The sequence below is a fragment of the Salvelinus alpinus genome, chromosome 1 (assembly GCF_045679555.1).
Source record: "Salvelinus alpinus chromosome 1, SLU_Salpinus.1, whole genome shotgun sequence".
NCBI classification, from domain to species: domain Eukaryota; kingdom Metazoa; phylum Chordata; class Actinopteri; order Salmoniformes; family Salmonidae; genus Salvelinus; species Salvelinus alpinus.
In genome coordinates, this window is record NC_092086.1 from 62852544 (window position 1) to 62864801 (window position 12258).

Sequence of the window (12258 nt, forward strand, 5' to 3'; positions counted from 1 at the left end):
GTAGGCCGAAGTGCCCGCCCTGTTTAGTCTTAATACCATAACTTTCTACTCATGAAGCTATGCCTGAAGCCTCTTTAGTCATAAGAGTTCCACCTAGTTGACAGATATTTAGGAGACTTCATGAGCTGTTCAAGTTGAGAGTTACCAGCAGGTGTCTTGATTATAGAAAAAGGCAGCGAGCCCGTGGTTCCTGTGCCATAGACAGGCATTTGCTTTGGCGTTGTTCAAATAACGTTTCTATATTTCTATATGATCAACCCATAAATAATCTAGACCTACATGCAACAGTAGCTTCTGTGTTTTTTTACAATGATTTTACACAAGGCCTAATTCACATGATATGCCTGAAAACTTAGAACCACTAGGCTAATAAATGATAAAATGTTCCTTTCGACTATTTCATGAGTCTATATATTTTTATTTCAAGTTATCCCTTTGGAGCGCAAGCAAAAGTGATTTAGAGTTGTTGAACGAGAGTGGCGAGTCTGTTCCGCGTTCATAATACTGTATGATTCAGAATATCAAAATATCAGAATTGGTTAAAAAATGTTATGCGTGCCAACATTTAAGGCAAGAATTAAGAGAAGGCAAAGTTATCATGTCAGGCAAAAATGATCGTTTTACCATTGCAATATTTGATGTACAGTCACATTCACTTTGGTTGTCTGAAGTGTCTAGTAGAATTCACAGCTGGCGATGCCTCATCTGTGGGCCAGGTGTAAATCGTTCGGCAGCTTAAGCTATTGTTGTAAAACAAAACAAGCCATCCACCCTTGATGGGCTATAAGCAGGACAATAGACTTGCCGAGTTGATTTCTATTTGTAGAGACTTGAAATGTATTGATGGACGTTTTAGGTACCCTAGGCTACTGTAAAATGCATGCTCTTAGGCCTACAGCTCGATACAAGGCTACTAAGCCTACTAATGATAATGACATGACTTATTATTATAATGATAACAATATGAATAATTGTAATAAGAAGAAGATCAATAAGGAGGATAGGAGGAGTGAGTGATGTGTGCTAATTGCAGTATGTGTGTCTGTGTCAAACATGTGCTGCTAGATTAAAAAAAAAAAAAAAAAAAACGGACCAATTTTTGGTTACGGTTAGGGTTTAGCATAGGGTCGTCCCAAAGATCCCAAGAGGGTACTAACCCTAGTTAGCGGGCTAGATTGGGGTGGAAAAACGTGAATTGGATAAGTTTTATTTTTTTATTTGACCTTTATTTAACCAGGTAAGCTAGTTGAGAACAAGTTCTCATTTACAACTGGTGTGCAAAAGAGCAGCAAAGTAAATAAAAACAATATGGGGATGAGGTAGGTAGATTGGGTGGGCTATTTACAGATGGACTATGTACAGCTGCAGCGATCGGTTAGCTGCTCAGATAGCTGATGTTTAAAGTTAGTGAGGGAATGGTAAGTCTCCAGCTTCAGCAATTTTTGAAATTCGTTCCAGTCATTGGCAGCAGAGAACTGGAAGGAAAGGCGGCCAAAGGAGGTGTTGGCTTTGGGGATGACCAGTGAGATATACCTGCTGGAGCGCGTGCTATGGGTGGGTGTTGTTATCGTGACCAGTGATCTGAGATAAGGCGGTGCTTTACCTAGCATAGACTTGTAGATGACCTGGAGCCAGTGGGTTTGGTGACGAATATGTAGCGAGGGCCAGCCAACTACAGCATACAGGTCGCAGTGGTGGGTGGTATAAGGCTCTTTGGTAACAAAACGGATGGCACTGTGATAGACTGCATCCAATTTGCTGAGTAGAGTATTGGAAGCTATTTTGTAGATGACATCGCCGAAGTCGAGGATCGGTAGGATAGTCAGTTTTACTAGGGTAAGTTTGGCGGCGTGAGTGAAGTCCTTGACAAGTGACAACCCATACACGAAAACGTAACTACGAAGCTCTACTTTGTAACCTGCTGTGTTTTTTTTGTGTCTCTGAAAACATTTTAATGACAGCTTGGGGAATACCCTTTGCAAAAAGAAAATACTGTATAACATCAGATTTCGAGGGCTTCACTAAAGGGCTGTGATGTTAACATTACCACAGAGTCGAACGTTATTAGCACGACACTTGCTTTACATTTGGGCATAGCATTGACATTGATTGTCGTGACATTGATTGTCACGACACTCAACACCCTACCGTGACAATTCAAGTAACATTATAAACTGGGTGGTTCGAGTCCTGAATGCTGATTGGCTGACAGCTGTGGTATATCAGACCGTAAACCACTGGTATGGCAAAACATTTATTTTTACTGTTCTAATTACGTTGGTAACCAGTTCATAATAGCAATAAGGCACCTCGGGGGTTTGTGGTATATGGACAATATACCACGGCTAAGGGCTGTATCCAGGCACTCCGCGTTGCGTCATGCTGAATAACAGCCCGTAGCCATATACCACAAACCCCCGACGTGCCTTATTGCTTAAGAGTATGGCCAGTGCGCATTGCTGTCACTTTATTGAGCTGGCAAGCATCTGTCAACTCAGGACTCCACATAGAAACAGTAACAGCAAGTTCACAGTAGTTCACTCTCATCTCCTACTGGTGTAGTTGCGTTGGGTGATAGTATCCAGTCTTGCTGTAGCGCGCCAAGGCAAGATAAGCTTATAGCCATGTAAAGAGCACCCACTCCAGGAGAAATAATGAAATGCGAAAAAAAGTTTAATTCTACAAACAGCTTTTTCCCAAGCATTTTCTCCACATCTTAGATCAATCCTTCTTTTTTTGTTTACGCCAATACAAATACAGTATATCTGTAAAAGCCTAATATCAGCCGACAAAATCGTCTCCGTGTAATATCTGTTATTGGGCGTGTAAGTCACAGAAGAGATATTATTGGTGGGTGACTGATAACTTGGCAGTTTGGGTGTTGGAGCTGTACTACTCACATGAGCAGGTTGCTAGGTGCAGACATGGACCTCTCCGCTCTACTCCTGGGACACTCATAGGGGTTACTGAAGGATCTCTTGCGCAGCATGGCCTTCACCAGGATCTGAAACACACACACACACACAGGTCTTAGAATCAGATGATTCACACACAGACGTGCACACGCACACACAAACCCATGACCACAGAAACACATGTTTGTACATCCATGAAGGCAGGCAGACACAAAGGCATGCGTACACACACTTCAGACTCCTTACCACGGTGGACAGGCTGGGGACAAACTTGACAGAGTTCTGCACCTCCTCTTCAGTAACCTCCACCATACTGCAGTGGTCCTCCTCTAGAGGCAGAGGGTCACAACCATCCTGGGTCACCCACGGGTCCAACTGACGGAGACACACACAACCAGAATGTCACAATGGTATGGTATGTGCTTGGGCACAACTGGACAAATCCTACAATGAGAGATATGCCCATGCAGAAGAATCTAAAGTTACTGTAAGATCCTTGTCAAATCATTACTGGAGACGTGGATGATAAGACAACCTAATGAGGCTTCCTGAAATGATGGAACAGGACAAAAACACAGAGAAAAGCGAAAAGACAAAGCACTCAGAAAGCCTAGCTGAGAGAGAAGGGGAATAACTATCGCAATCATCTATTGGCCAGACTCTAGGGGATGCCATCTGAAGGGATGCCATCAGGAGAGAGAGAGAGAGAGAGAGAGAGAGAGAGAGAGAGAGAGAGAGAGAGAGAGAGAGAGAGAGAGAGAGAGAGAGAGAGAGAGAGAGAGAGAGAGAGAGAGAGAGAGAGAGAGAGAGAGAGAGAGAGAGAATGACACCAGGGTGTCAGGTCTGGATAGTTCTTGCTTCCTCTATGTGTGTCAGTGGCTTTGAGTAAATTGAAGTATTTCATGGTAAGCTAATCAAAGATAGCAGCTAAGCCATTCTATTTTGATTTGAAACAGTCCATGCCCTTCTTTTCCATCCTTCTTTTTCTTCCTTCCCTCCTTCATATTTCATTACCATGGCAATACCATGGCAGTTTGGACTCGAAGGAATACAAATAACTTTTGAATAGGATGATATCATAATCAAGCATAGCAAATTTTGTAGATGTTTTAATTGAGAATGTTTGGTTGATAGGGGCCAATGTTTGTTTGGGTATCAGTTTTGGTGGCAACAACCCCAAGACTAGATGTTAGACTCTGCTATCAAAGATCATACATTTTTCCAATATATACAAATCCCTTGCCCTATTCAGAAACCAGTGGAGGCGGCCACCCCCAGTCTCCCAGAGTTGTACATGGAGTAGTACCAGGACTCCTGGAACACATACAGGTGAAGTCGGACGTTTACATACACCTTAGCCAAATACATTTAAACTCAGACATTTGATCCTAGTAAAAATTCCCTGTCTTAGGTTAGTTAGGAGCACCACTTCATTTTAAGATTGTGAAATGTCAGAATAATAGTAGAGAGAATTATTTATTTCAGCTTTTATTTTTTCCATCACATTCCCAGTGGGTCAGAAGTTTACATACACTCAATTAGTATTTGGTAGCATTGCCTTTACATTTATTATTGGGTCAAACGTTTCGGGTAGCCTTCCACAAGCTTCCCACAATAAGTTGGGTGAATTTTGGCCCATTCCTCCTGACAGAGCTGGTGTAACTGAGTCAGGTTTGTAGGCCTCCTTGCTCGTACACGTTTTTTCAGTTCTGCCCACACATTTTCTATGGGATTGAGGTCAGAGCTTTTTGACGGCCACCACAATACCTTGACTTTGTTGTCGATAAGCCATTTTGCCACAACTTTGGAAGTATGCTTGGGGTCATTGTCCATTTGGAAGACCCATTTGCGACCAAGCTTTAACTTCCTGACTGATGTCTTGAGATGTTGCTTCAATATATCCACATCATTTTCCTTTCCTCATGATGCCATCTATTTTGTGAAGTACACCAGTCCCTCCTGCAGCAAAGCACCCCCACAACATGATGCTGCCACCCCAGTGCTTCACGGTTGGGATGGTGCTCTCGGCTTGCAAGCCTCCCCTTTTTTCCTCCAAACATAACGATGGTCATTATGGCCAAATTTTTGTTTCATCAGACCAGAGGACATTTCTCAAAAAAGTATGATCTTTGTCCCCATGTGCAGTTGCAAACAGTAGTCTGGCTTTTTTATGGCGGTTTTGGAGCAGTGGCTTCTTCCTCGCTGAGCGGCCTTTCAGGTTATGTCAATATAAGACTTGCTTTACTGTGGATATAGATACTTTTGTACCCGTTTCATCCAGCATCTTCACAAGGTCCTTTGCTGTTGTTCTGGGATTGATTTGCACTTTTCGCATCAAAGTACGTTCATCTCTAGGAGACAGAACGCATCTCCTTCCTGAGCGGTATGATGGCTGCGTGGTCCCATGGTGTTTATACTTGCATACTATTGTTTGTACAGATGAACGTGGTACCTTCAGGCGTTTGGAAATTGCTCCCAAGGATGAACCAGACTTGTGGAGGTCTACAATGTTTTTTCTGAGGTCTTGGCTGATTTCTTTTGATTTTCCCATGATGTCAATCAAAAAAGCACTGAGTTTGAAGGTAGGCTTTGGTACACCTCCAATTAACTCGAATTATGTCAATTAGCCTATCAGAAGCTTCTAAAGCCATGACATCATTTTCTGGAATTTTCCAAGCTGTTTAAAGGCACAGTCAACTTAGTGTATGTAAACGTCTGACCCACTGGAATTGTGATACAGTGAATTATAAGTGAAATAATCTGTCTGTAAACAATTGTTGGAAAAATTACTTGTGTCATGCACAAAGTAGAAGTCCTAACCGACTTGCCAAAATTATAGTTTGTTAACAAGAAATTTGTGGAGTGGTTGAAAAAATAGTTTTAATGATTCAAACGTAAGTGTATGTAAACTTTCGACTTCAACTGTACATATCCACATTTATGTCTATGCTCCAGCACAACATCCAGTCCTTTTATGAGTACTTCTGCCAGCTTCAAGCCTTCTAATATAGGGAGCTGATGCGGAGGGCTGACTTTGAGAGAGAGGCCCGCATGCACCCAGTGGCACAGAAAATAAAGGCCTGGTCTGACTCCGGAGGACACTGCTGAGAACAGGAAGAGGTAGTGGAGCCTCCACAGATGAGGCAACATGGGAACTCTAACGAGCAGTGGCTCTTTTCTGATGAGGAGATGGAGGAACTGGAGGCCATACCCACAACCACACATAGCCCCTGGAGAGAGATGATCCGCTGACAACAGATCAGATTACAAGTTTAGAACTCCTTCTCTGTCACAGAGAGACTCGTAGGGAGAGATTATTCAGCCTTCACCTTTAGTTTTGGGACTTCGCTTACTTGAACTTGTGTGTGAGCTTTAACACTAAGGACAGCTGTTGAGCTGTTGATCTGGCAATCTACTGGGAGAACACGTTCAGTCATCCTCATGACCCATTCAGCACTGCCTGTTAATGAGTCCCATTGAAACTACCGTATGCAAGTAACCTCCTACAGTACCATTCGTCTAAGTCAGGGGGATGACGGTGGAGCCCTTGACTGGTTTCTCCTCCCCTCACCTTGATCTCAGGTATGGTGATCCTGGTGTCAGGGTTCTTGTCCAACATTTTCAGGATAAGAGTCTTCAACTCCTCACTGATCTCTGGCCTACAAGAACACAGAGGTCAGATACACAGTGATCGGGGGGGGGGGTTCGACAGTTCTTTCAACAGCAGTTATTGATCACGGTAATAGTCAAAAGAGTGACAGAACATCTGAGATATAGAGGTAGGAATGAACAGAGGTAGAAATCCTCCAACAGTATCAGTCTTAAATAATGACAGTGGTGGTAGCTAAGCTAACCCAGGCAGTGTTGTTGTAAGGTGTTTGCATCGAGATGGGCCCGTTATGTAATGTGATGTTGTTGTGTTTGGAGGACTAGGGAGCAGCATGCGATCTTCCCACACAGAACAGCTAAGGGTACACACCAGACGCACGCACGCATGCACGGAGACTATTTCATTAAGCTGGGGATGACAAGATTACATGTCCTATACAGACAGGGAGACTATTTCATTAGGCTGGGGATGACAAGATTACATGTCTTCCCCACACAATACTCCAGCTGACACTCTCGCTCTCTCTGTTTCGCTGTGTTCCTCTCTCTGTCTCCCTCTCCCGTCTGTTTTTATCTCACTCTTCTTCTCTCTTTCTCGCCTATACCGGACACGGAGAAGTAGAATTGCCTCCAGGCTACTTTTTGTCTGGCATTGGGTGTTTTTTCAGAGAGTGAAAGAGATAAGAGGATAGAGTGAACGAGAGAGGAAGGAGAGAAGAGGAGAGAGGAGACTGGGAGTGAGTGTTACAGTCTGCAGGTAACCACTACTGACACTCCGGTTTGGCTTCAGAGGGTCTGTTTTTTATCACATTCAGTAGACAAAACACTAGGAACATCACCATACTTTTGAAGGGTGTCTGTGCTTATGTGAGAGTGACTCCTCTGAGCAACAGCTAAGTTGGCAGCATCGGTTTCAACTCTGGGATGTCTGGAACATCAAGTCTGTCTCATTTAATAAAGAGGAAGGAGGGGTGATGGAGTAATGGGAAAGAGAGAGAAAAAGAGAGACTTACGACTCTGGGAACTCCACACATTTAGTCCTGATCTTATTGTGTAGAACCAGGATGTATTCATCAATGAACGGACACTGCAAGTTGAAAAGCGAAAAGAGGAGAGGACAGATGAGAAGAGAGGTAAAAAAGTGAGCGTTATAAGTTAGAGTTATAATTCAAATTCTAAGAACATCTTGGGGCAAAACAAATCTGTATTCCTAGGTAAGAGCATAAATATGATGTGCACCAGACTGCACTAAAACGAAATGCTAAATGTTCCACTGTTCCATTAGACGTCTGTGAGAAGTTATACAGAGGGGCCAGCTGTGCTAGCAGAGACTCATGACTATCTATACATAGGAAAAAACCCTCTTCCACCACTTCTCCCATAGAACGTCACTGAAAAAAATAATGGTTGTTGGCAGGCTGGGAAGTAGTGAAAAGAAGAGAAAATGGACACAGAAATCAGCTGGCTTGCTTACCTTCCCAAACACAAAGCAGTAGACAGTCACTCCCATGGCCCATACATCCAATGCCTGAAAAACAATAGCAGTCAAAGGGTAAGAGGAGCTGTACCAGTGAACACATAGAGAAACACAGACTCATAGACTCAGAATAAGATTACACAGACAGACATACAGACTGACAGACAGACACAAAAAGACACAGACAGGTAGATACAGACAGATAGACAAGCACTCAAGCACACACAAACGCTCACACCCACACACACACACACACACCGCTCATACCACTTTCCAAGTCCACTATCAACCCAACGAGTGTATCTCTAGGGACCTTTGCAGGGCAATCAGATAGGAAACAGAAGCAGAGAGCCAATCGAGCCTCAGCCTGCAGCCATCCATCAGTCTTATTCCTGCCCTGCTCTCTCTCTCTCTCTTCACCCCCCCTCTCTCTCTCTGTCCTCGATCTAACAGCTGTGTTCCAATGTGCAGCACACTGACTGACCAGGACAGTCTCTCTCTGCCTGCTTGGCTTGCTTACTGGCTGGCTCGGCTGGCACTATGATTGATAAACCCAGCCCTCTGACCCCAGCCACTCTATTACACAGCCTATCTTTTATCAAATGAATCATTAGAGCACTGCACAGCCAATCTCCTCTATAAAGATACAGACAGGCTACTGCAATTTCAGAGCGACTGAGAGTGTGGCTTTTGTTTTGTGTGTTTTTAAACATCTTCCACTGAAATCAAATAATTTAGATTGTGTTTTGCTGCTGAGTATAGAATTAGCAGACGTCAATGATACAGTGTTTGCTCTCGAACAAGGCTCGGGGACTACTTGACAAATCAGAACAGGAGTGGCACTTGTACAGCACATGTTCCCTGAAGACAGACCGAAGGAAGGCTAGCGGCCTAGAGCACTTGTCTCCTACCCAATTCATACTCTGCTGACAGTTTTGCCTGTCGTGCAATTTTCTGTTCAAAGTTCTCAGTTGCAGGCATGGTCTTCCTGTCCGTGACCAAACCCATCAAATCAAATTGGCATTTGAGGATTATCCAGAAAAAGGCCCGAAAATTAATTAGTTATCTTATAAAACGAGTGGGCTGATTAAATAGAAGCACAAAGAGATGAGCTGTTAGTCAGAGCAGCACAAAGATGCTGGTGTGTGTTGTGCTGCCTAGTGATGGACTCTACTCTGCTCTCCTCTCCTCCTTTCCTCTCCTCTTGTCTCGCTGCCTGACGCTTGTTGCTAAAGTATGCAGGGAGGGACACGGAAAGAGAGAGAGATAGAGAGAGAGAGAAGGAGGGAGAGAGGTAGGCTTCCTCCTGGCATCGTTGGCCCCTCTCTTCTCCTATCCTCCCCTCCCCTCTCCTCACCCACCGCTCTCCTCTCTGCTCCACTTTGACTGGTGGCGACTCATTTTAATTTCATGGTTTTTATTCCTCTTCCTCCTGTTTTGCCTCCTGTTCCTCCGCTTGTTCCACGGCTCGGCTGGCTACAGGCCAACATCTACTGCAACCGATGCTGCCAACCCTGGAACATCACAGCTCTATATAAACAGCCTGGGAAATATACATTTCCCATGTTAGAAAAAATATTGAACTGCAACGAGAAAGCACACACACACACACACACACACACACACACACACACACACACACACACACACACACACACACACACACACACACACACACACACACACACACACACACACACACACACACACACACACACACACACACACACACACACAAACACAAACACACAAACACAAACACTGACCCACCCCTCTCCCACACACACACACACTCTTTGACCCTACCTTTCCACTGAAGCTCTGGTGGATATCTGACAGGGTCTCTGGGGCCATGAAAGCAGGAGTCCCAGCCGTAGAGGAGAGCAGGGCATCGTTGCCCTCAAACTGGTTACTGACCCCAAAGTCAGCAATCTTCACATGGCCGTCATCCCCCAGCAGCACGTTAGCAGGCTTGATGTCCCGGTGGACTATCTTCTGGTAGTGCACTAAGGAGAATGGAGAGAGAGAACGAGAGATGGGCATTTTACAGGGTATTCCAGCAAAATAGCACCTTGTAGAACTTCGTATTCCATGGGCCTGCACCTGACCATTATGATTGGCAAAGATCCAGCATTTTCCGTGGTCAGAAAATAGCAGGGCAATGCTAGTAAGGGGGGAAAGTGCGAGTGTTACTTCACGAAAGGCAGTATTTTTTGCCTTTCTTGAAGTACCCTTTGAAGAGGTAGGTAGGGTTTCAGATGTTTTTCTGAAGATGGACAGAGACTCTGCTGTTCTAGCTTCAGAGTGAAGCTGGTTCCATCATTGGGGTGCCAGGACAGAGAAGAGCTTTGACTGGGCTGAGCGGGAGCTGCCAAGAGACCAGAGGTGGCTGAACGGAGTACTCGGGTTGGGGTGTAGGGTTTGAGTATAGCCTGAAGGTAGGGAGGGACAGTTCCTCTTGCTGCTTCGTAGGCAAGTACCATGGTCTTGTGGTGGATGCGAGCTTCGACTGGAAGCCAGTGGAGTGTGCGGGGTGACATGGGAGAACTTGGGAAGGTTGAACACCGCATAGCAACGATAGAAGAGACCGTGTGAGGATATGACGGCGCTGAGTGACTTGGTGTATAGAGAGAAGAGGAGAGGGCCTACAACCGAGCCCTGGGGGACACCAGTAGTGAGAGTACGTGGTGCAGACAGAGATCCTCCCCACGTCACCTGGTAGGACTGGCCTGCCAGGTAGGATGCAATCCAAGAGTGTGTAGAGCCTGAGACGCCCAGCCCTGAGAGGGTGTTGAGCAGGATCTGATGGTTCATGGTGTCGAAGGCAGCGGATAGATCTAGGAGGATGAGAACTGAGGAGAGAGTCAGAATTGGCAGTGTGGAGAGCCTCCGGGATACAGAGGAGCGAAGTCTCGGTTGAGTGACCCCCGTCTTGAAGCCTGACTGGTTACGGTCAAGAAGATCGTTCTGTGAGAGATAGCGAGAGAGTTGGTCCGAGACAGGATGCTCAAGTATTTTGGAAAGAAAAGAAAGATGGGATACCAGTCTGTAATTTTTTGACGTCAGATGGGTCGAGTGTTGGTTTCTTGAGGAGGGGAATGGTGACTCTGGCCATTTTGAAGTGAGAGGAGACGCAGCCAGTGGTCAGGGATGAGTTGATGAGGAAAGTGAGAATGTCTCCAGAGATGGTCTGGAGAAGGAGGGGTTGGGGTCGAGTGGGCAGGTTGTTGGGCGGCCGGACTTCACTAGTTGCAGGATTTCATCTGGAAAGAGAAAAAGGTCAGGAAGGTAGGGCAGGAGAGGAGGGCCGAGCCGGCTGGGAAGAAAGTGCAAGTCATAAGATGCAGAACGGGAGCAGAGTAGGGTCGAAGAGGCAGAATCAGGAGACAGGAGCTCCTCTACTTCTAATACCAGGCAAATAGGAAGACATCTTACTCATTATACAGTTTAGTCATTTGGCAGATGCTCTTACCCAGAGCAACTTACAAGAGCAATTAGGGTTAAGTGCCTTACTCAAAGGCACATCGACAGATGTTTTACGTAGTTGGCTCAGGGATTCAAACCAGTGACCTTTCGGTTACTGGCGCAACACTTTTAACACCTACAGTGAGGGAAAAAAGTATTTGATCCCCTGCTGATTTTGTACGTTTGCCCACTGACAAAGAAATGATCAGTCTATAATTTTAATGGTAGGTTTATTTGAACAGTGAGAGACAGAATATCAACAAAAAAATCCAGAAAAACGCATGTCAAAAATGTTATGAATTGATTTGCATTTTAATGAGGGAAATAAGTATTTGACCCCATCTCAATACGTGCATAACTATTCACCCCGCCAAAGTCAATACTTTGTAGAGCCACCTTTTGCAGCAATTACAGCTGAAAGTCTCTTGAGGTATGTCTCTATAAGCTTGGCACATCTAGCCACTGGGATTTTTGCCCATTCTTCAAGACAAAACTGCTCCAGCTCCTTCATGTTGGATGGCTTCCGCTGGTGTACAGCAATCTTGAAGTCATACTACAGATTCTCATTTGGATTGAGGTCTGGGCTTTGACTAGGCCATTCCAAGACATTTAAATGTTTCCCCTTAAACCACACGAGTGTTGCTTTAGCAGTATGCTTAGGGTCATTGTCCTGCTGGAAGGTGAACCTCCGTCCCAGTCTCAAATCTCTGGAAGACTGAAACAGGTTTCCCTCAAGAATTTCCCTGTATTTAGCGCCATCCATCATTCCTTCAATTCTGACCAGTTTCCCAG

General features: G+C 44.9%; 1 protein-coding gene across 4 annotated transcripts in view; it reads right to left on the reverse strand.

Annotated features, from left to right (window-relative positions):
• The window catches only part of camkk1a (calcium/calmodulin-dependent protein kinase kinase 1, alpha a), a 151021-nt gene that overhangs the window by 20755 nt on the left and 118008 nt on the right, over positions 1–12258 (reverse strand). For 3 of the 4 annotated variants that reach the window (XM_071413467.1, XM_071413450.1, XM_071413458.1), the window contains 6 exons: positions 9808–10007; positions 7999–8052; positions 7538–7611; positions 6487–6574; positions 3162–3290; positions 2901–3004 (listed from right to left, as the gene is read on the reverse strand). In XM_071413467.1, coding sequence (XP_071269568.1) covers positions 2901–3004; positions 3162–3290; positions 6487–6574; positions 7538–7611; positions 7999–8052; positions 9808–10007 — 649 coding nt within the window. Of the gene's footprint in view, positions 1–2896; positions 3005–3161; positions 3291–6486; positions 6575–7537; positions 7612–7998; positions 8053–9807; positions 10008–12258 lie in introns of those variants that run through there. The other variant, XM_071413476.1, reaches the window with a different exon arrangement.